Genomic DNA, 25,248 nt, shown 5'->3' with positions numbered 1-25,248 from the left:
TAGCTTCAAGTGACATCAGACTGCTCGTAGATCTCCTGATTCCTCGCCTCTGCGTCGGCGTGTGATGCGGCCACTGCTGTGGTAAGGCTCTTTGCATGCTCGACGAGGCGCTCCTCCTCCTCCCGCGGGAACTCAATGTAGCGCGCAAGGTCGCTGACGCACGTGTGTGCCTCCACCTCCGCCTCCCTCCTTCGGGCGGCGGTGGCGGAGCGGGTGATGATCCCGCCGGTCGACAGTGGGCTGGCGGCCACGGCGGCCGACGATGGGGTGGCGGCCACGACGACCACCTCCCACCTTCGGGCCGCGGTGGCGGAGCGGGTGATGGCCGGAAGTGGGGTGGCGGCCACGACGGCCACCTCCCGCCTACGGGCCGCGGCGACGGAGTGGGCGATGGCCCTGGCTTTCAATGATGGTGAGGCGGCAACAGCGGCCGGCAACAGCTGCCGATGGGCAGCGGCGGCGGAGCGTGTGGTGTCCGTGCTGCTACCTCTTGAGCATGCATTGGTTTTCCCTTGAAGAGGAAAGGGTGATGCAGCAAAGTAGCGTAACTATTTCCCTCAGTTTTTGAGAACCAAGGTATCAATCCAGTAGGAGACTACACGTAAATCCCTCGTACCTGCACAAACAAATAAGAACCTTGCAACCAACGCGATAAAGGGGTTGTCAATCCCTTCACGGCCACTTGCAAAAGTGAGATCTGATAGAGATAATAAGATAAATATTTTTGGTATTTTTGTTGTATAGATTGGAAAGTAAAGATTGCAAAATAAAATAGATCGGAAACTTATATGATGGAAAATAGACCCGGGGGCCATAGGTTTCACTAGTGGCTTCTCTCAAGATAGCATATTCTACGATGGGCGAACAAATTACTGTCGAGCAATTGATAGAAAAGTGCATAGTTATGAGAATATCTAGGCATGATCATGTATATAGGCATCACGTCCGTGACAAGTAGACCGAAATGATTCTGCATCTACTACTATTACTCCACACATCGACCGCTATCCAGCATGCATCTAGAGTATTAAGTTCATAAGAACAGAGTAACACATTAAGCAAGATGACATGATGTAGAGGGATAAACTCAAGCAATATGATATAAACCCCATCTTTTTATCCTCGATGGCAACAATACAATACGTGCCTTGCTGGCCCTGCTGTCACTGGGAAAGGACACTGCAAGATTAAACCCAAAGCTAAGCACTTCTCCCATTGCAAGAAAGATCAATCTAGTAGGCCAAGCCAAACTGATAATTTGAAGAGACTTGCAAAGATATCAAATCATACATATAAGAATTCAGATAAGAACCAAATATTGTTCATAGATAATCTTGATCATAAACCCACAATTCATCGGATCTCGACAAACACACCGCAAAAAGTATTACATCGAATAGATCTCCAAGAGAATCGAGGAGACTTTGTATTGAGATCCAAAGAGAGAGAAGATGCCATCTAGCTAATAACTATGGACCCGAAGGTCTGTGGTAAACTACTCACACATCATCAGAGAGGCTATGGTGTTGATGTAGAAGCCCTCCGTGATCGATTCCCCCTCCAGCGGAGCGCCGAAAAAGGCCCCAAGATGGGATCTCACGGGTACAAAAGGTTGCGGTGGTGGAAAAAGTGTTTCCTGGTGCTCCTCGATGTTTTCAGGGTATAAGAGTATATATAGGCGAAGGAAGTAGGTCGGTGGAGCCACGAGGGGCCCATGAGGGTGGGGGCGCGCCTACCCCCCTGGGCGCACCCTCCTACCTCGTGGCCGCCTCGTTGCTTCCTGGACGTCCACTCCAAGTCTCCTGGATTGCGTTTGTTCCAAAAACGATCCTCGCGAAGGTTTCATTCCGTTTGGACTCCGTTTGATATTCCTTTTCTGCGAAACACTGAAATAGGCAAAAAAAACAGCAATTTGCACTGGGCCTCCGGTTAGTCCCAAAAAGAATATAAAAGTGCATAATAAAGCCCATTAAACATCCAAAACAGATAATATAATAGCATGGAACAATAAAAAATTATACGTTGGAGACATATCAAGCATCCCCAAGCTTAATTCCTGCTCGTCCTCGAGTAGGCAAATGATAAAAACAGAATTTTTGATGTGGAATGCTACCTAGTATAATTCTCAGTGTAATTTTCTTTATTGTGGCATGAATGTTCAGATCCAAAAGATTCAAGACAAAAGTTTAATATTGACATAAAAATAATAATACTTCAAGCATACTAATAAAGAAATCATGTCTTCTCAAAATAACATGGCCAAAGAAAGTTATCCCTAACAAATCATATAGTCTGGCTATGCTCTATTTTCATCACACAAAATATTCAAATCATGCACAACCCCGATGACAAGCCAAGCAATTGTTTCATACTTTTGATGTTCTCAAACTTTTTCAATCTTCATGCAATACATGAGCGTGAGCCATGGACATAGCACTATATGTGGAATAGAATGGTGGTTGTCGAGAAGACAAAAAAGGAGAAGATAGTCTCACATCAACTAGGCATATCAACGGGCTATGGAGATGCCCATCAATAGATATCAATGTGAGTGAGTAGGGATTGCCATGCAACGGATGCACTAGAGCTATAAGTGTATGAAAGCTCAACAAAAGGAACTAAGTGGGTGTGCATCCAACTCGCTTGCTCACGAAGACCTAGGGCATTTTGAGGAAGCCCATCATTGGAATATACAAGCCAAGTTCTATAATGTAAAATTCCCACTAGTATATGAAAGTGATAACATAGGAGACTCTCTATCATGAAGATCATGGTGCTACTTTGAAGCACAAGTGTGGTAAAAGGATAGTAACATTATCCCTTCTCTCTTTTTCTCTCATTTTTGTTTTGTTTGGGCCTTTTTCATTTTTTATGGCCTCTTTTTTTCCAGTCCGGAGTCTCATCCCGACTTGTGGGGGAATCATAGTCTCCATCATCCTTTCCTCACTTGGGACAATGCTCTAATAATGATGGTCATCACACTTTTATTTATTTACAACTCAAAAATTACAAATCAATACTTAGAACAAAATATGACTCTATGTGAATGCCTCCGGCGGTGTACCGGGATATGCAATGAATCAAGAGTGACATGTATGAAAATCATGAACGGTGGCTTTGCTACAAATACGATGTCAACTACATGATCATGCAAAGCAATATGACAATTATGGAGCGTGTCATAATAAACGGAACGGTGGAAAGTTGCATGGCAATATATCTCGGAATGGCTATGGAAATGCCATAATAGGTAGGTATGGTGGCTGTTTTGAGGAAGATATATGGTGGGTGTATGATACCGACGAAAGGTGCGCGGTATTAGAGAGGCTAGCAATGGTGGAAGGGTAAGAGTGCGTATAATCCATGGACTCAACATTAGTCATAAAGAACTCACATACTTATTGCAAAAATTTATTAGTTATCGAAATGAAGTATTACGCGCATGCTCCTAGGGGGATAGATTGGTAGGAAAAGACCATCGCTCGTCCCCGACTGCCACACATAAGGAAGACAATAAATAAATAAATCATGCTCCGACTTCATCACATAACGGTTCACCATACGTGCATGCTACGGGAATCACAAACTTTAACACAAGTATTTCTCAAATTCACAACTACTCAACTAGCATGACTCTAATATCACCATCTTCATATCTCAAAACAATCATAAAGAATCAAACTTCTCATAGTATTCAATGCACTTTATATGATAGTTTTTATTATACCTATCTTGGATGCTCATCACTTTAGGACTAAAATTTTAACCAAAGCAAATTACCATGCTGTTCAAAAATACTCTCAAAATAATTTAAGTGAAGCATGAGAGATCAATAATTTCTATAAAATAAACCACCACCGTGCTCTAAAAGATATAATCGAAGCACTAGAGCAAAATTATCTAGCTCAAAAGATATAAGTGAAGCACAGAGAGTATTCTAATAAATTCCGATCCATGTGTGTCTCTCCAAAAGGTGTGTACAGCAAGGATGATTGTGTTAAACTAAAAAGAAAAGACTCAAATCATACAAGACGCTCCAAGCAAAACACATATCATGTGGTGAATAAAAATATAGCATCAAGTAAAGTTACCGATAGATGAAGACGAAAGAGGGGATGCCTTCCGGGGCATCCCCAAGCTTAGGCTTTTGGTTGTCCTTGAATTTTACCTTGGGGTGCCTTGGGCATCCCCAAGCTTAGGCTCTTGCCACTCTTTGTTCCAAAATCCATCAAATCTTTACCCAAAAACTTGAAAACTTCACAACTCAAAACTCAACAGAAAATCTCATGAGCTCCGTTAGCGAAATAAAACAAACCACCACTTTAAGGTACTGTAATGAAATCATTCTTTATTTATATTGATTTAAACCTACTGTATTCCAACATCTCTATGGTTCATACCCCCCGATACTAGCCATAGATTCATCAAAATAAGCAAACAACACACGAAAAACAGAATCTGTCAAAAACAGAACAGTCTGTAGTAATCTGTATCAAACGTAAACTTCTGTAACTCAAAAATTCTGCCAAAATAGGACGACCTAAATAATTTGTTTATTGGTCCACTTAAATTGGAATCAGTATTTTATCACTTTCTGGTGATTTTTAATAATTGTTTTTGTGAGCAGAAAGTTTATGTCTTTTTCAGCAAGATCAAATAATTATCACCCAAGAAGATCCTATAGGTTTTACTTGGCACAAACACTAACTAAAACATAAAACCACATCTAACCAGAGGCTAGATGAAATATTTATTACTAAACAGGAACAAAAAGCGAGGAACAAAAATAAAATTGGGTTGCCTCCCAACAAGCGCTATCGTTTAACGCCCCTAGCTAGGCATAAAAACAAGAATAGATTTAGGTATTGCCATCTTTGGTATTGGGAAAGAAAAGAGAAAATTTCTTATCTATAGCATTTATCTTCTATTTTGAGAAAGCACATGGCCATTAATGGTGGAAGAAAGATTAAGCACGCTACGAAAGTTTGCATCTAAGCTAGCCTTCATCTCTTTGATAATTTCATTTTGATAAAAGCACAAAAAAGAGGTGGATTCAACCTTCTCACTCATGGGGTGCCCAAATATAGTTTTCATCTTTTCATAGGTATCTATGGCATCCCCCTCAAGAAAACCTTTTTCAAAAATAGAATCTAAAACTTGCTTGAATGAAGAGGGTAAGCCAACATAAAAGCTTTTTAGGTATATCTCAATTTGATATTGGGGCACATAGCTGGCTCGGATCCTTAATAGCCTATCCCAAGCATCTTTCAAAGGCTCATCAAGTAAATAACGAAAGATTCCGGGATCATCTTCATCGAAATTATTCAAACTCTCATTGATAACCCCGGTAGGTCTTTCCATAGCATCAATATTTATGAGTTTAGAAAGGACAGAGGGACTATCCAAAGTACTAAAACCCGGGAGAGAACCCTTAACCCTTTTCGATTCGGCCATGGCGAAAGAAAGGCAAACGGGAAAGAGGCGAATAAAACGGCAAGGGTGAAGTGGGGGAGAGAAAAACGAGAGGCAAATGGCAAATAATTTAATGCGAGGGATAAGAGTTTGTGATGGGTACTTGGTATGTCTTGACTTGTGCGTAGATCTTCCCGGCAACGGCGCCAGAAATCCTTCTTGCTACCTCTTGAGCATGCGTTGGTTTTCCCTTGAAGAGGAAAGGGTGATGCAGCAAAGTAGCGTAACTATTTCCCTCAGTTTTTGAGAACCAAGGTATCAATCCAGTAGGAGACTACACACAAATCCCTCGTACCTGCACAAACAAATAAGAACCTTGCAACCAACGCGATAAAGGGGTTGTCAATCCCTTCACGACCACTTGCAAAAGTGAGATCTAATAGAGATAATAAGATAATTTTTTTGGTATTTTCTTGTATAGATTGGAAAGTAAAGATTGCAAAATAAAATAGATCGGAAACTTATATGATGGAAAATAGACCCGGGGGGCATAGGTTTCACTAGTGGCTTCTCTCAAGATAGCATATTCTACGGTGGGTGAACAAATTACTGTCGAGCAATTGATAGAAAAGTGCATAGTTATGAGAATATCTAGGCATGATCATGTATATAGGCATCACGTCCGTGACAAGTAGACCGAAACGATTCTGCATCTACTACTGTTACTCCATACATCGACCGCTATCCAGCATGCATCTAGAGTATTAAGTTCATAAGAACAGAGTAACGCATTAAGTAAGATGACATGATGTAGAGGGATAAACTCAAGCAATATGATATAAACCCCATCTTTTTATCCTCGATGGCAACAATACAATACGTGCCTTGCTGCCCCTGCTGTCACTGGGAAAGGACACCGCAAGATTGAACCCAAAGCTAAGCACTTCTCCCATTGCAAGAAAGATCAATCTAGTAGGCCAAACCAAACTGATAATTCGAAGAGACTTGCAAAGATATCAAATCATACATATAAGAATTCAGAGAAGAACCAAATATTGTTCATAGATAATCTTGATCATAAACCCACAATTCATCGGATCTCGACAAACACACCGCAAAAAGTATTACATCGAATAGATCTCCAAGAGAATCGAGGAGAACTTTGTATTGAGATCCAAAGAGAGAGAAGAAGCCATCTAGCTAATAACTATGGACCCGGAGGTCTGTGGTAAACTACTCACACATCATCAGAGAGGCTATGGTGTTGATGTAGAAGCTCTCCGTGATGGATTCCCCCTCCGGCGGAGCGCCGGAAAAGGCCTCAAGATGGGATCTCACGGGTACAGAAGGTTGCGGCAGTGGAAAAAGTGTTTCATGGCGCTCCTCGATGTTTTTAGGGTATAAGAGTATATATAGGCGAAGGAAGTAGGTCGGTGGAGCCACGAGGGGACCACGAGGGTGGGGGGCGCGCCTACCCCCTGGGCACGCTCTCCTACCTCGTGGCCGCCTCGTTGCTTCCTTGACGTCCACTCCAAGTCTCTTGGATTGCGTTTGTTCCAAAAACGATCCTCGTGAAGGTTTTATTCCGTTTGGACTCCGTTTGATATTCCTTTTCTGCGAAACACTGAAATAGGCAAAAAACATCAATTTGCACTGGGCCTCCGGTTAGTAGGTTAGTCCCAAAAATAATATAAAAGTGCATAATAAAGCCCATTAAACATCCAAAACAGATAATATAATAGCATGGAACAAGCAAAAATTATAGATATGTTGGAGACGTATCACGCGCACACCCAACAGGGACGCCACGCACACTACACTACGCCGGGGACTGAGCCGCCGCCGCGATGTAGCCTCCCAGCTGGAGTTGTCCTCTGATGACGGCGGAGTGGCTGAGTGACAACGACGGACTGGTGCCATTGGCGATTGCGGGAGAAGCAGACGAGATAAGCTACAGGGAAGGAGGGGAAAATGTGACGCGGGACTCGCCGTCCGTGAGGGTTTATATAGCAGGTCGGTAAGCATTGGGATTTTGGGGGATTTCACCTAGTCGGGTGGGAAGCTTGCGTGGGAAACCGCGAGGTTGCATGGGAACGGGCTCACCGACGATTCATTGGCGCCACTTCGAGCCATCGTTTGGCCAAAAGAACGCCCCCGCACACTGCGCAAGCTTGCGCTGTAAGCCGTCTGTGGCTGCAGGGTGACAAGACGTGCGAGAGGAGGACGAAAGGACACACACACGTACGGTTAATACAAAAAAACGTTTGTGATTTAATTACCTACTATATCCCCGTCCTGGTTTATAAGTAGGATTTAACTAATAAAATACGAATGCATGTCGCCAAAGATTATATCGTTGGATCCGTATTTGAACATAGTTTCCAGTTATACAATTCTTGTAACATGCATTAGCACTTTTTTGGTTAAATTTAAGGTTATATACCAGTAAGCGTTTGCCCGCAACACACACGGCTTATTCTATCACTAACAGCTCGGATGGATCAATTGTATGCCACGTATCGCACACGCAACTCTAATCTGATTCGTGCTTGATTTCTCCGACATTGCTCGCACAGTTTGTCTTATTTGCCACGTATCACTGTGCCGGCCTCTGCTTGCATCCCTTGGCAAGCTCTGCTCACCGTTAGGCGCCGCAGCGCGTTGTGCTCGCTGTTAGGCGCCGCGGCGCGCTCTGCTCGTGTCCGTCTGCGCGCTCGGCTTGTGGATAGCTTTTCCTTGCGTGTTGAACTGCTATATGCACACACACACACACACACACACACATATATATATATATATATATATATATGGTTGCTCGCCGTTGAGGCGACCACGGAGCGCTCTGCTCGCGTCCCTCCGCGCGCGCTCTGCCAGCGGTTGGGCGTGCGCACGATCACGTCGGGGGCCCCATATGCATGCGGTTGTGTCGCGCGCGTTGCCACATGATACAGTTACGTGCGGCACAATGGAGTTATGCGCTGCAAATTAGAACTGCCATCAGGGCCTGCCGATATTTCTGGCCGTCTGACTTCCCCTTTAATTCCCGTGGCCATTATAACCTTAGTCTCTTCAACCTTTCGATCGTGCCCCACAAGTTACGCGCTGCAAATTAGAACTGCCATCAGGGCCTCTCGATATTCCTGGCCGTCCGGCTTCCCCTTTAATTCCCGCGGCCATTATAACCTTAGTCTCTTCAACCTTTCGATCGCGCCCCACAACACAACAAGCACACCCACGACGACACATAGAGAGGGGATGTCTAGCGGCGCTCCATGGAGTTCGGCGAGCATAGAGTGGAGACCCACGCGAGGAAGACGGATCTCTCGATGGTGTACACGATCGACCCGGCCGTGGTGGACGACTACATCAACAGCGTTGAGCAGTTGCTTGCTCGAGACAAGTACAAGGTGGTCGACATTGACCTTCAGTACACCGCCGGTCGTCCCGGCATAGATCATAAGTTTGTCGTCGCCCAGTTGTGCGTGCGCCATCATGTCCTCATCTACCACTACTGCATGGCCACAGAACCTTGCGACCGTTTCAACATGTTTGTCAGCAGCACCGACTACAAGTTCGCCACGGTGGAAACCACCGACGATGTAAAAGCGCTTAGTGTTACGGGCTTGGCCTGCAAGAACCTTGTCGAAATCTGTGACCACTACAGGGTCTGGGGCAGCACGAAGAAGGACTTCCTGGTCGAACTCGCCTCGGCATCATCGACCCCTACTACAAAAAGATGAAGCAGGATGCCCAGAGAACAAGTCATGTATCCTGGCACAGGGCCTGGATGCGGCAACTGGATGAACCTCACCTTAGGTTCGCGGCCAAGAGCGTGTACACATGCTACGAGATGCACAGGTGGATCGTTGACATGAGGAAGTGCCTCGTTACCCAAATCGACGAGCCCGGATCGAGCCACAAGCAGAGCAGGCGTCACAAGAAGTAGATGATGATCAGATGATCGTTTATGCTTGTTAATCATGCATGTAATATATAGTTTACTTTATTGGTGTGCGGAAATGTCATGTGTGTAGTAGCCACCTATGTAATTATGCATGCAATAGTTTACTTTGGTGTGTGCAAATGCCATGGTTGTAGTAGCCACCTATGTAAGTGGATGTTTAATTTGGTTATGCAACCATGTCCTTATAAGTGTGTGTGTGTGTGTATGTTGTTGTTCTGTATGCAATCCCATCGCACAACACACACGTCTTATTAGCAGGAACCGGCTGTGTTATTATCAGTCTTCGCACACATTTCTGATTGCAGACCTGTTTGTGGCGTATCACACACATCTTGTTATATTGAACCATTTCTATTCTCTTGTCTCAACACAAATAGTTCATCCGAGTGAACCGCATGCCGTATATCGCACACACCTTGATCTGGCTAACCGTTTTTTTGTGTTGCCTAATCACAAACAGTTCATCCGAGTGAACCTTATGCTGTATATCGCACACACCTCCATCTGGCTGCCCGTTTCTTTTGTTCCTCTTCATCGCAAACAGTTAATTGAACTGAACCGTATACCCTGCATCGCACACGCAACTAAAATATGAACCGTGTTTGATGCATCCTCCATCGCAAACGTTTTGCACCTTTTTTGACGGTTTTATTTACACCACCGTTTGCGATTATTGCATCACACACAATTTCTTCGAAGGGTCTCTGATCGTAGTGTCGCGTTAGCAGCATCCTGCAGTAGTGTTATGTCAAAAGGCTTCAGCCGAAAAAGCTCGAACCCAAAGCGGACAAATGCGTCTTCATAGATACCCAAAAGATACGGTTGGGTATACCTTCTATCTCAGATCCAAGGGCAAAGTGTTTGTCGGTAAGAACGAGTCCTTTCTCGAGAAAGAGTTTCTCTCGAAAGAATTGAGTGGGAGGAAGATAGAACTTGATGAGGTTGTTGAACCTTACTTCATCCAGTGAGTGGTGCAACACAGAAAGATGTTTCTGTGACACCTACGTCAGTTGAAGAGGAAGCTAATGATAGTGATCATGAGGCTTCAGATCAAGTTACTATCGAACCTCGTAGGTTGACACGGATACGTAATGCTTCTGAGTGGTACGGTAACCCTGTCTTAGAGGTCATGTTGTTGGACAACGGTGAACCTACGAGCTATGGAGAAGCGAGGGTGGGTCCGGATTCCAACGAATGGCTAGGAGCCATGAAATCCGAGATAGGATCCATGTATGAGAACAAAGTATAGACTTTGGTGGACTTGCCCGATGATCGACAAGCCATTGAGAATAAATGGATCTTTAAGAAGAAGACAAACGTTGATGGTAATGTCACCATTTATGAAGCTCGACTTGTCACAAAGAAGTTTCCGACAAGTTCAAGGAGTTGACTATGATGAGACTTTCTCACTCATAGCGATGCTAAATTCTGTTGGAATTATGTTAGCAGTTGCTGCATTTTCATTTACGAAATCTGGTAGATGGACGTCAAAACAAAGTTTTCTTGACGGTTTCCGTGAGGAAAGGTTGTATGTGATACAACCAGAAGGTTTTGTCGATCCTTAGGATGCTAAAAGGTATGCAAGCTCTAGCGATCCTTCTATGGACTAGAGCAAGCATCTCGGGGTTGGAACATACGCTTTGATGAGGTGATCGAAGCTTTTGAGTTATACAAAGTTTACAAAAAACTTGTATTTATAAGAAAGTGAGTGGGAGAACTACAACATTTCTGATAAGTACATGTGGATGACATATTGTTGATCAGAAATGATGTAGAATTTCTGGAAAGCATAAAGGGTTGTTTGAAAGAAGTTTTTCAAAGGAAGACCTGGGTAAAGCTGCTTACGTATTGGGAACCAAGATCTTGACATGATTTTGAAGGAGTTCAAAATGGATCAGTGAAAGGAGTTCTGCCTGAGTTGTAAGGTGTGAAGTTGAGTAAGACTCAAAGCTCGACCACGGCAGAAGAAAGAAAAAGGACAAAGGTCATCCTCTATGCCTCAGCCATAGGCTCTATACGGTATGCCATGTTGTGTACCGCACCTGATGTGTGCCTTGCCACGTGTCTGGCAAGGGGGTACAGGAGTGATCCAGGAGTGGATCACTGGACATCGGTCAAAATTATCCTTGAAGGAATAAGGAAATGTTTCTCGGTTATGGAGGTGATAAAGAGTTCGGCGTAAAGGGTTACGTTCATGCAAGCTTTAACACCTATCTGGATGACTCTGAGTAGCAAACCGGGTATGTATAGTGGAGCAACCATTTGGAATAGATCCAACTAGATCGTGGTAGCAGCATCTACAATATGACATAGAGATTTGCGAGGTACATGCGGATCTGAATGTTGCAGACCCATTGACTAAAACCTCTCTAACAAACACAACATGATCAAACCCCAGAACTCATCGAGTCTTAATCACATGGTGATGTGAACTAGATTATTGACTCTAGTAAACTCTTTGGGTGTTAGTCACATGGCGTTGTGAACTATGAGTGTTAATCACATGGCGATATGGACCAGATTATTGACTCTAGTGCAAGTGGGAGACTATTGGAAATATTCCCTAGAGGCAATAATAAATTGGTTATTATCATATTTCCCTGTTCATGATAATCGTTTATTATCCATCCTAGAATTGTATTGATCGGAAAGTCAGATACATGTGTGGATACATAGACAACAATGTGTCCCTAGTGAGCCTCTACTAGACTAGCTCATTGATCAAAGATAGCTATGGTTTCCTAGCTATAGACATGAGTTGTCATTTGATAACAGGATCACATCATTAGGAGAATGATATGATGGACATGACCCAAACCATAAGCATAGCATATGATCGTGTCAAGTTTATTGCTATTGTTTTTCTGCATGTCAAGTATATGTTCCTATGACCATGACATCATGCAACCGACTGACACCGAAGGAGTGCCTTGTGTGTATCAAACGTCGCAACGTAACTGGGTGACTATAAAGGTGCTCCACAGGTATCTTCGAGGGTGTCTGTTGAGTTGGCATGGATCAAGACTGGGATTTGTCACTCCGTATGACGGAGAGGTATCTCAGGGTCCACTCGGTAATACAACATCACAATAAGCTTGCAAGCAATGTGACCAATGAGTTAGTCATGGGATCTTGTATTACGAAACGAGTAAAGAGACTTGTCGGTAACGAGATTGAATTAGGTATGGAGATACCGATGATCGAATCTCGGGCAAGTAACATACCGATAGACAAAGGGAACTGCATACGGGATTAGCTGAATCCTTGACATCGAGGTTCGACCGATAAGATCTTCGTATAATATGTAGGAACCAATATGGGCATCCAGGTCCCGCTATTGGTTATTCACCATAGAGGTGTCTCGGTCATGTCTACATAGTTCATGAACCTGCAGGGTCTACACACTTAACGTTTGGTGACGATATAAGTATAGTTGAGTCATTATGGTGGTTACCGAAGGTTGTTCGGAGTCTCGGGTGAGATCCCGGGCGTGATGAGGAACTCCGGAATGGTCCGGAGGTGAAGATTGATATATTGGACGAAGGGTATTGGAGTCCGGAATTGTTCCGGGGGTACCGGGTGATGACTAGCGTCACCGAAAGGGGTTTCGGGGGGGCCCCGACAAGTGTCGGGGGGCCCCATGGGCCAAGGGGAGGGGGCAAACCAGCCTACTAAGGGGCTGAGCGCCCCCCTCACCCCATCTTACGTAACCAGGAGGGTTGGCGGCGCCCCCTAGGGCTTCCCACCTCCCGGCTTGGGGGCAAGTCACCCTAGGGGAGACCCCATCTGCCCTGGCTGCCACCCCCTAGTGGAAACCCTAGGGGCGCCACCTCCTCCATCCTTCCCCTATATATAAAGAGGTAGAGAGAGGGCAACCGCACCCCCTTGAGCATATCTCCACGCCACGGCACTGCCTCTCCTCTCCCTCGCATCCCTCGCTACTACTTCACCATCGCTCACTGGTTCGAGGAGGTGAAGGTGTGATCAAGCCGTACGTGTGTTGAACACGGAGGTGACGTCCGTTCGACACTTGGATCGGGAGTTCGCAGGACATATTGTGATTGGATCGCGAAGACGTTCGACTACATCAACCGCGTTTCTTAACGCTTCCGCTTAGCGATCTACAAGGGTATGTAGATGCAATCTATCCTCCCATAGATGTCCATCTCCTAGATTGATCTTGGTGAGCATAGGAATTTTTCTGTTTCCCATGCAATGTTCCCCAACACAGCACTGGTCGGCTCTTCCATCATCACCGGCTCTACCCTTTGGTCTGACTTATCCTCGCCTGTAGTTTTAGCTTGGATCTTTGGAGTCACCATTGGCGGGTCTTCAGTCTCGAGATCTGCTGTGGTGGAAGATGACCCGCCAGCTTTCTTCTTTGAAATGCCTTTGGCCCTGAAGACATGAGAGTAACATCAGGTTAAAGAAGCAGTTATGATGACAAGGAAAATTATGCTGCAAGAAATGCTTACCTAAGCTTGATCGTAAGAGATGGGAGCTGTGAGGTGGTTGACTCTCTAGAGGAGGGCGGTGATTCCTAATAATTTGAATGAGAAGGATTAAGTGGTTGCCTAATAAGACCGGCTCGTGGACCAGAGGAAGTTGGACTATGAGGCACCTTAACTCGTTGTCTTTGAGTGGCCGGCTCATCAGATAAGCCGACGGTTAATTCCCTGGGGCTGTTCCGGGTCTTCCTTTTGGATGTGAAGGTCTGTTGATTTTTCTTCAAAAGAAAATTTGGATCTAAATGAGCATCTGGATGCGAAAATGGTACCTTCTTGATGGCTTGTCTTGTTCTCTTCGGGACAAAAGTTTCCGAGTTGGATGAGATTGATATTACCTCAGTGTTGCCGGCTCGACTGTTTTTTGTGTGACCCTAAGAAGAGGGAGCGTCAGCAAGTTCGTTAAAAAGACGACCAAGTGAGTCGAGCTCTACCTCCGACTCATTTCCAGCAGCCGGCTCGTCGGTGTCGATCAGCTCATCCTCTTGCTCAACTGGAGGAGGAGCAGACTTTTGAGTTTTCTTCTTCCAAAATCTGGAATCTGCCTGCATATGTGATGGGCCGGAAATTAAGCTTAAGACAGCAAATAAGCCAGGCAGAATGAGCAAGAAAGTACAAGTACACTTACTTGAGGCACATGATTGGTCAGGCAGGAGGGAGCCAACCCGGTCTTGTTGCACTTTTCCCGGGGCTCCCCTAGCAGTTTCTTTGTGGCTTTGTTCACTTCATCTTCAGACAAATTGATTTGACTGAAGCATTGCTGGGTCATCCATGTAGTTGCACATCATCTTGCTCCTCAAGCTAAGGGGTTGGATCCGCTAGCTTATCCAGCACTGGGTCAAATCGATCCCGGTGAGGCCATTAGCTGTCAAAGCCCTTAGCTTGGAGTAGAAAGGGGCAACCTATTTTCACTCTTCATCTGACGACTAACCTAGAAAGGCGACCGTAGCGTCGAGTCGGTCCAGTCTATAACCCGACAGGGGGTTCTCACCCTAAGGAGCAGTATTTCTACAATAAAACCAAGTTCTGTTCTAGCCCTTAGGATGACTTGCCAATTTAGCTTCAGGAAGGGACTGTTCTTCCGGCTTTGAACAGAAATTCCACCAAGTTCTATACTGGGACCGTCCTTGAACTTGGTCTGGTGGTTGATGTAAAAGAATTCCTGGAAGAGAAGGATAGTTGGCTCCGTCTGGAGATATACTTCGCAAAAAAACTTGAAACTGACAGTGATTGGTGATGGAATTTGGACCAAGATCCTGGGGCCGGAGGTCGAAAAAGTTTGAGCACGTCATGGATGAATTTTGACCCGGGCGGACAACCTCTCCTTGTTGAGGTTGGAGGGGACTCTCTTCTTCGGGCACGCGCCAGCCGATCTCTCCTTGAGCCGGCAATAGGCCTTGACCCATGAGGTCATTCAACATAAGGGTGGACACATGGGATCTAACCCAACCAACGGCTTTGTCGGTCTTAGCCATAATAATTCAGAAAGGGTGGTGACTGCAAAGCAAAAGTAATGAAAATAAGCTGACTGATTATGTCATGCATGGTAAGCCGGTAAACTATTTGAAATTATAAGCCGGCAAAACAATAAGGTGGCTATGCTTATTCAGGCTATGACTATAAAGGTTTATACAAGCTATGGAGAGCACGGATAAGCCAAAAAAATGATAAGCCGATGTCTGTTATACAGTGGCTTTCTGGTTTTCTGCTAAGTGTTGGAATGGCTACAGATAGAAATCTAACAAGACGAGCTATAAAGATGGATCTGAAAAATGCTTTTGAAAGAAAAATAAAGGGCCTAAGTAGGGCACAGACGGGTGAGCTAGACTGTAATGGGAGCCATCCGAAGCGCTACAAGGATTCTAGATTGGATAAAAATGGCATCACTACGGGTAACTACTGCATCTGCTCGAACAGTTTGAATGGATTCAGATCTACGGCGAAAGGATGGTGATGAACACCGACGAACTACACAGCGAAGCAATGGGGCATTTACAGATCTAGAAGGAGGAGATTTGGCGCACCTGAGCACGGCGGATGTGGCCGGAGTATTCTTGTGAGCTCCGGCGACGAACTGGGGCGGTGTAGAAGCTGCGAGTGATTTCGCTGGAGAGCTCAAGAAGACGAGGCGGCGTTTCGGTCGCGAGAGGCAGCAGGCGCGAGGAGGAAGATGAACGAGGAGGCGGCAGTGGTAAAACTAAGACTTGGGGCCCCTCATACGTATTTATGCAACGATAAGAAGTGAGAACGGCAAGTGTGAAAACAGAGGAGGCGTAGTAAATTTTGGGCAAAAAGGCGCCTCGATTTTTGGGCCTGCCAGATCCACTCACAAATTCGTGATGATGTCATACGTGAATTTTGGAGTTTTAGCGAGATGATGTCACAGCAATTTAGAAGGAGTGTGAAAATGCTAAAGTGATGAAACATCACAAGCCGGCAATGTCTCATAACCCGGCTCAGAAATAAGCTGAATAAATAAAAGGAAAGTTCCAGCTCACAATAATATGACCCGGACTTATTTTTTAATATGAAGTTTAAATATGGATGAATCCAAGTTAACCTGGGGGCTAATATTAAGGATATATCCCACGGTATGACTCGGCCAGGAATGACCCGACATCCCATGGCGGCTCGTCATCACGCTAGCAATGTGGGCCATAATTCAAAGCCCAGGAGGCGACTGAAAGAAGAGGGCGGCTCGAGGGTCAGTATCTGGTGAGCCGGCCCAATAAGGAAGCTATAACGAATTTTCCCTTATTTAAAGGACAAGATGAATAGGAAATAGACTAAGACACAGGTCGCAGTACGACCCGGATTCTGTTGTAAACTTAGGGCCTCAGCCTATATATAAAGGGGAGCCCCTGAGATAGAAAGACTAGGTTACAAGCTCTCGAGTACTAGGTTAGCCAAGTTGCACCCTTGTAATCGAGATCCCAAACAATAATCAATCAAGCAGGAAGTAGGCTATTACCTCCACCGTGAGGGGCCGAACCTGGGTAAACCCGTGTCTCTCGATTCCGATCAACCCCGTTCAAGCTACTACCTAGCTGCGATTGCCTCACGACTTAAGTCATTTTTCGAGGACATCTGCCGTGACAAAACCACGACAGTTCCCCTAAATACATAGTTCAGGCGGGCACTGGTTGGGAAACGATGGGATTGGTGGCTGCATTTAGTTTCTAGGTTGATGGAGATCAACTTCTCTAATGAGCCAGATGTATTCTGATGGAACCTTTCTGTTTCAGGCATGTTTTCATGAAAATCTATGTATGTGGACTTGATTAATAATGGATCAATCATCAGGTCTATCAATATCTGGAAAACAAAGGTGCCTTTAAAAATCAAGATTTTTATGTAGTTTGTGCATAAGTGATTCTAACAAATTTGGCAAAGCGTAGGTGGAAAGAGAGTAAATGGTGTTTTTTTTGTGACCACGAGAAAACGATTCAGCATTTATTTCTCACATGCCCAATAGCTGAGTTATTATGCCGAACAACATGTGTCCTTTAACATACCTCCACCTAATAGTATCTCCAATATGTTAGGTAACTGGTTAGGTGGGGTTGAGCCTAGTACAATGACACTAATTCACGTGGGAGTTTGTGCATTACTTTGAGCTATTTGAAACTGTTGAAATGATTGTGTATTTAACGAGACAAATATCACCCAAAAAAATCCAAGTTAGTATCTGTTGCGCATCTGGATGGATTCGTATGTGATTATTATTACTACATCATGCAGAAGTGAGAGCGCCTATGGTCTTTGGAGGCAATCGATGGGAGATGATAGTACAGGCTACATATAACCGATTTGAATGAAGGTCCAATAATAGAATAAATGTTTAGGTTGCCGGCTATTTGTTTACTTTCTTGTTATTGATTACCTACTTAAGATGTTATTCATACCTTCAGACTACTCGTTTAAAATAGAGGTGATCCTCGTTTTGGTAAGAAGAATGACGGAACACTGTGAAGGGAACAGAAGGTATACGGTGATTCAGATAGCCGGTAAAGAACATAACATCTGCCAACATGTTCCACTTGTCCACTCCTTGTTCAAAAGAACCCATCGACTAAATCTAGATAACTTAGCATGTCATTCTGAGGTGCACCATAAACCTCTTCAAGGAACTGCTCTACACAGCAGCCCACATACCGCTACTACCGCCCTTGGAGCTTCTTTCTCCCTGCTACCGCTATCACTTCACTTGCCAGGAGCAGCATCTACTCAAGTTCGCTAACTGTCTTTAATAACCTTCACACATAGAAGAGGACAACTGGAACCAAGCGGCACCAGCAACTATACCCTAGAGTATGTTCAGGTGGTGAGTTCCAAACCAGGAACGGCAAAATATCACCTCCGTCCCAGCTACCCAGCCAAAACATCGCTGCACTTGCTCGCATCTCCAAAAGCACAGGCCCTTTGAGAGCCCAGAGACTACACAGCCGAGTTGGCCAGCTGAAGGATGCCACCAGCCACTTCCACCTTGCTGTCAAGCTGCACCATCTGCTCCACGTCGCCGAAGGGCCAGTAGAAGCTGGGCTCTCCGAAGCTGTAGCTGGAAAGCGGAAGAGCATGCAGGGGCTCAGAGGCCTGGAGCTGCAGAAGGCCGTGGAGGACATAAGGTGGCACTTGCACGTCACTGCACGACTGCTGGGGAATCGGAGGAGCCGAGGACACGAAGGTGATCTCGCCTTGAGCTTCTGGTGCTGCTACTGCTGGCTTGTGGCTGCTCATCCGCCTCCCATTGACCGGAAGATCGCTGCAGGCGATCGCCTCCAGGTTGTACCGGCTGGGCTCGAAGTTGGTGACGGCGTTGTCGCCCCTGAACTTGAGCGCTGCGATGTCGTATGCCTCCGCAGCTTCTTCTTCCGTCGCTGAAAAGAGCGATTTGGTTTAGGTCCAAATGAGCTGATCCAATCAATCATTACTGCATGGTATGCAGAGTTATTTACCCAAAACCACCACACTTGGGGCTAGGGTAACAGGTCAGTATCAGATTTGAGCCAGGTCACAAATGTCTAATCTGTAACGGAGAGCACTGATTGTCTGATTTGCTCGAGGAAACAGCAAAACTGACCGGTTGGGCCCACCTGTCAGGCTGAGCTGGCATGCCTATGTGGACAAAAAATCTGACGTGGACGGGGGGCCCACCTGTCAGCGTCACATATTTCCCCCTTTTCTTTCCACGGCACCTCTTCCTTTGCTCCGGCGAGCACGCCGCCGTCCTCCTCTCCCCCCCCTCTCTCCTGGCCCTAGCGGCGGCGGCCACCTATCTCCCCCTCCCTCGCCGGCACTCCATGGAGAGGCAGACAAGCTGCGGCTGTTGCCGTCGATGCGCACGGCGGAGGCGTTGACTGTCGGGCGGGGAGATGGTGGAGGGATGCGGCGGCGCTGAGTTGCGCGGCGGCGGCCGGACGTGCCGCGGGGGATGGGGCCGGCCCCGCTGATCTGCGATGCGGCGGCCGGACGTGCCGCGATGGGGCAGCGGCGCTGAGCTGCGCTGCGGCAGTGGGGCGTGCGGGCTCACAACAATGGCCGGTGGCGCGTTGACCGCGGCAAGGTCGCTGCGGCGGATTGAGGTGGACCATACGGAGGCAAGCATCCCGACGGCGAGCTCGCTCTGGGCGCGGGCGACCTCGCGTCGTCGTTGCCATCGCCGGCGGATTCGCAGGCCTCCTCCTATCCCGGCGCAAGAGCGCTCCATGGCTGCTCCACGCCTGCCCCGCCGGTGCTCCATGGGGAGGTGGACGAGCTTCCGCCGCTCCCCATGACCCCCGACACCACACCTCCCGGAGCTCGGGCGCGTGGGCGCACGACGATGGCTGGTGGCAGGATGGTGACTGCGGCGAGGTCGCTGCAGCAGAGGGGGAAGGACCACGTTGACGGGCACAACTGACCTTGAACGGCGCGAAGCATGCGGCGGCGCCGCCGCGGCTGGCGACTCCGGTTGACCGGCATGGAGCTTCTCCATGGCGTCGCCGTCCAGAACCTGTTTGATGAAATGCCCGTACGAAAAAGGAGGTGTAAATAAAAAAGAAAAATGAAAAAGGAGGCGCTGAGTCAATGACATGTGGGTCCCATCTCCACCTCGACGTATTTGTCCACATAGGCATGCCATGTCAGCTCGACAGGTGGGCCCAACCTGTCGGTTTCGCTGTTTTCGCGGCCAAATCAGCCCGTCAGTGCTCCGCGTTACAGGTTAGGCTCAGAGCTGGTGGTTTTTTGTGACCTGGCTCAAATCTGGTCCTGACCTGTTACCCTAGCCCCAAGTGTGATGGTTTTGGGTAAATAACTCTGGTATGCATCACAGAAGAACAGAGCAGAAGAGCTTGCATGATGCAACACCATGATTACATTCAGATTTATCTAAATAACTGCAACTAACTCTTGACGGCAACCATTTTTTAGCAATTTAGAAAAGACTCGTATCAATACTAGCGGTAGTATTAGATCTTAAGTTCATGTCCTAGTATGAGAAACACAAGGGTATCTTACTCTCTGTTCATAAAAAAAACTGTAGTTGATAGGACCATAGACCCCATGTATACAGTCTGCACTAAGTTGTACTCCCTCCGTACGGAAATACTTGTCAGAGAAATGGATGTATCTAGACATATTTAGTTTACATACATCCATTTTTATTCATTTCTCTGACAAGTATTTTCGGACGGAGGGAGTACATGCAAGGCTATATTCCCTCGGGATCTCTTTGGAATGAAGAGGTATCACAGTTAATCAACTAGAGGCGCTTACCGAAAGTCCCCAGGTACAAGTCCTTGTTGCCTGCAACACGACCAATTCTTGCCTGCCAGCGTCCATGTTGGTGGTGCCTGACAAAACATATCACTATCAGGGACTAGGTCGAGCAGATTTTAACTCACGCGGAACATATTGATCAAACTGATGGGATTCTCTAGTTGAAAATTACCTTGTGACACCTCTGTACACGGATGCACCCCTAGAGAAGCCACTGCTCTTCCTGCAGATTTACACCAGACAGTTTTCTTTTTAGGATCATCAAGCAGACAGTTGTAAGCACAAAACATGATGCCTGACATGAATGTAAGAAGTTATAAACATGAACCTCCTCAGTGAAGCTATAAGCTCCTGCCTGCTCATGTTTTGCATCTCCTCAAGCTCTCTGATGTAGTTTTCTTTCTGTAAAGCGAAGAAACTCAATGTTAGTTAAGAAAATATGGCTGAGTTCAGAACCAATATAATTATTATTTTTAAAGAAAATGAACCATTTAGCACAACCGAATAAAACTGGCACATAATTCCAATTGTTGACAATGGAATGTAAATACAATATATTGTACAAATAAACTTAGCAATATGAGGCACACCTAAGAAAAAATATGCAAGCCATCGATGGCACAAAAGACTTGAATTTATGTCTTCCAATCTTTACCACAACATGAGTTCAGAGAGGTGATAGGATAACATGGAAGTATTCAAAGCAAGTATAGAAGAAACACACACATCAATGCCTATTAGAGAAGGAGGGAAGGATGACACTTACAGGGAAATTAGTGGTAGCATTGACACCCCAGTATTTCAGAGCAGCAAGATCATATGCCCTAGCAGCCCTATCTTCTTTTTCATAGCCACCTGCATAGTACCAAACATTGCTTATAAGTTTCTACCAAATGTAATGCTGAAAAGACAGGACACACTAATATAAAAGGTAGGAGGTAACTGTTCATACCCAAGTAAACTGAATAATAGTCCCCGCATAGTCGCCAGATTAGCAAGCATAAAAATGGTAGATAATACAAGCCAAGTTAGTTCGAAGTGATAAGAGAAGAGACAAAAACAAATAAATGCATGGAGAAAACATGCATAACTGTCATGTGATTCTTATAAAGAAATAGATGCACCGCGCTTAACTCGCACCTAACTGAGCAAAATATTCACTTAGTTATGATTGTGACCTACCATGGACACGTCAAGACACCATTAATTAAAATCAAGTACCCATTGTGACCTGAAGTTTGTTACTTACAAATAGACAGCATGTTCTTGTATTACGTAGATGTTGGTTAACAACATTGACATGCGATCTAAGCTAAATTGAAACAGAGAAAAAAAATACTCTTCTGAATTTATGCTTATAGTAGTAGTATCCAAGCTATGCTACCTTACAAAAATCTAGAGCAGCGGCTCCTCTAGACAACATAGGATGCAATGTGCACATTTCAACTCAGAGAATATTAATTTCCAAACACAATTTCCTAAATGCAACATAGTGCTCCTACTTGAACTGCATGCATGGGTTCCTGGTCTGGTAGACAAGAACATGAGTCATGCACCATGCACACACAGAAGTGGCAAGACCAAGAGATGATCTGTACATAGAATAAAGTAAGCAGAACATTTACGGGTGGCGGGTAGAAGATTTTGACAGCGAGTATACAACATAAAAGAAGGTTGCTCAATGTATTGAAGTGTCCACAATAACAATAATGAAAAGAGGGGGGGAGTTAAGTTTAGCAATCTGCCAAATTCTTCCGAAAACACTAGAACGAAAAAATATATCATAATTAGTACATAACCATGCTATATAACATTTAAAACCATGAAATATTTCCGAGTTCACTTTGACTGGCAATATTTCCTGACCATGTGCGCCTGCACAATATATATACATTTTAAATGATTGCAAGCCCAAGAAACATACGAACGAAAAACGAGTCTGAAGATCATTATCCCAAAAATGTAATGATTTGAACGAAAACATAATGATCGGAAGGACCACTGACAGAAAATTCATGAAAAAATGTTACAAAAATAATTGTACATTTAGTAAGAGTACTACCCTGGTTTGAAACTAAAAACTTCAGGAGTAATAGATTCACTACATCTGTTCTGATTCTCTAATTACGTATTTAATTAGTTCAAGTTGAACTAAATAATACTCCATCCATTCCTAAATGTAAGTCTTTTTAGAGTTTTCAATACGAACTACATACGGATCTATATAGACAAATTTTAGAATATAGATTCAGTCATTTTGCTCCGTATTTAGTTTTTTTAATAGAAAACGAGGTTAGACCCCCGGCCGCTCCATATGTAGTCCATATTGAAAACTCTAAAAAGACTTATATTTAGGAATGGAGGGAGTAGTGAGCACACAAAATGAAACTATTAGAAGTCGTTCATTGGACCTATATAGCAAACTATTAGAACTTATATGAACTACTTGTCATAGCAAATTACTGGCAGAAAGGAGCATAGACCAAACGGTAAGCAGACCCGCACTAATGTTTGATTAGCTTTCCTACCAAAAATGTAGTGATCGAACATAAGTGGCCTGTGCAGTTTGCAGGCTGCGTGCATGATGCAGAAAGCCAAATATGGGAAATGCACGGCCATGCGCCAGACATGTTTTGCTTGGATTGGAGTACATCAAAATTTATCTCTAGTGCAAATGTGAGTACAAACAAGCCTCGCGTATATATCTACTTGTACAACCGAGTGTAGGGCCACACACGTATATACAACAAAACTGTGCTGATCATCAACAAGGAGCGGGACAAAACTTTGGGGAGTTGCTGCCTGCTAGCTTATTAGCTGTGTCCTTGCTTGCTGGCTGGCGTCGCAAAAGTGGTCAGACGTGCATGCCATGCATTCCCATTTCAAAATTCGAAAACCCCAACCTCGAGAAGCTGGCAGATGAAAACAAAAAACAGATTGCTGGCAGATGAACGCAAACAGAAAAGAAGAAAGACTTGCAGCGGAAGAAGAAAGAAGCTGACCCACCCCACGCACGCATGAATGAATGAACTCGCTGGAAACAGAAGACCCGGAAAAAGGCAAAAGGCTCCGTGCTTACTGTACTTGCAAGCTGGCATAAACTGCCACCTACCCACGCCAAGATTAATCGTATTTTTGTCCAGGCAAACAAATCTTTTTACCCCGGTTAATTGTTTCAGCTAGCGCGCTCTCTCTCTCTCCCAAACACAATCGAAATCGTACTAGACATTGGTATTGCCCCGAGAAATACGAGAGGAAGAAGGAGAGAGAGAGAAGGCGGTCAAAGAGGTGGTGGTGGGTCCGCAGCGAATCCGGGCGAGCGAGTAGTCTACCTCGTCATCATCATACACGGAGATGGCTGTCACCTCACGCACGCAGCACGCGACGTCTCTCTCTCTCTCTCTCTGCCTCTCTTCACTCCCGAAACGGCGGCACGGCATCCCATCGGGTCCTCCTTTTACCCCCCGTACGTACGCGAAAGATCCGAGCCCGCAAGCAAACCAAGATCTAAATGATCGCCACCGTCGATGTTCAGATTAGCGGCGAGATTATGTGCTGGTTTAAGCCGGGGATCATGAGATGGTCACCTTGGCGTCCCTTGCGTTTCTGGCCCTCCCGCCGGCACGTGTTGTCCCACAGGTGCGCCTCGTACCGTCCGGTCCACCGGTGCCTGCGCTCGCATCGCACGTGTTAGTATGACTACTACTTTGGGGAGGAGTGCTAATTAATCACACTCCTTAACCACACTTATCAGTTATCACTCGCTAAGTGTACCTGGTCACCCCGCGGTAGCACGACGTCCTTTGGCAGGAGCTCGGCGTCAGCGGCAGCGGCGCCAGCGCTGAGGGGCTCCCGGTGGTCTCGACGGGCGCCGCGACGGCGAGGTCCCTGGAGGCGTGGACGTCGTTGCGGGAGGACGCGAGGAGGAGGCGCCCCGGGTCGGCGCCGAGAGGAGGAGGCGGAGGCGGAGGCGGGGCGGTGGCGAAGAAGTCGTCGGCGGAGAAGCCGTCGAAGGGGAAGAGCACCGCGTCGGACAGGCCCGTCAAGGGAAGCGAGGCGGAGCCGTTCGTCGGCGGCGACATCGTCTCGCTCTCCTCGCCTTCACCCACCGATCACACACACACACACACACACGACCTGGGTCCTAGGGCTTTGAATGGGGTTTGACGTGAGGGGGAGCAAAAGGGGGCCGGGAAAGAGGGCGGCGCTGGCCAGGGACACGGGAGCGGGGGCGGAGGAAAGGAGGAGACGGGAGGCTCTGTCGTATTTATAGGGGAGGCGGGTGATAATGACGGGCGAGACGGTCGCGCACTTCTTCTCTCGTCCGGTCTTCTTCTTCAACCAAAGTGCGGTGGGGACTACGGAATTGGAATTGGAATGGAAGGAGAGGATGGGCGGTGGGGCAGCGCTGTGCTGTGCTGTTTTGTCCCTACTGCATTTTGTTCGCGAGTTCCAGCACTGGTCTCCGCGCGGCGGTTTCCGTTTTAATATTTGAAATCAGAGTTGGCAGCGTCGATGGTGGAATGGATATGCATCAAAATTTCAGAAATGACCCGTCGACGTAAGGGGATTCAAGAATGGGAGCGAGCCCCGTCCACGCGTCTTTTC

At 46.0% G+C, this 25,248-nt stretch overlaps 1 protein-coding gene and 1 long non-coding RNA gene across 2 annotated transcripts; both read right to left on the bottom strand.

The window, feature by feature from the left end:
- Positions 1 to 13,414: 13,414 nt before the first annotated feature.
- Positions 13,415 to 14,319, bottom strand: LOC123493539 (uncharacterized). The gene is made up of 2 exons (XR_006662057.1): positions 13,998 to 14,319; positions 13,415 to 13,916 (listed from the first exon to the last, which is right to left on the bottom strand). It is a non-coding gene; the product is annotated as an uncharacterized lncRNA (long non-coding RNA).
- Positions 14,320 to 17,868: 3,549 nt separating this feature from the next.
- Positions 17,869 to 24,919, bottom strand: LOC109746636 (AP2-like ethylene-responsive transcription factor AIL7). Its single transcript, XM_020305748.4, has 8 exons — positions 24,415 to 24,919; positions 24,228 to 24,310; positions 21,593 to 21,601; positions 21,407 to 21,495; positions 20,969 to 21,042; positions 20,813 to 20,863; positions 20,638 to 20,714; positions 17,869 to 18,758 (listed from the first exon to the last, which is right to left on the bottom strand). Exons 1-8 carry the CDS (start codon positions 24,720 to 24,722, stop codon positions 18,319 to 18,321), a joined length of 1,131 nt encoding a protein of 376 aa, XP_020161337.1. The 5' UTR covers positions 24,723 to 24,919; the 3' UTR covers positions 17,869 to 18,318.
- Between the last annotated feature and the right edge of the window lie 329 nt (positions 24,920 to 25,248).

The sequence above is a fragment of the Aegilops tauschii genome, chromosome 4 (genome assembly GCF_002575655.3).
Source record: "Aegilops tauschii subsp. strangulata cultivar AL8/78 chromosome 4, Aet v6.0, whole genome shotgun sequence".
Taxonomy (NCBI): Eukaryota; Viridiplantae; Streptophyta; class Magnoliopsida; order Poales; family Poaceae; genus Aegilops; species Aegilops tauschii.
Note: the sequence above shows the minus strand (reverse complement) of the source record. Positions and strands in the feature narration are given on the sequence as shown.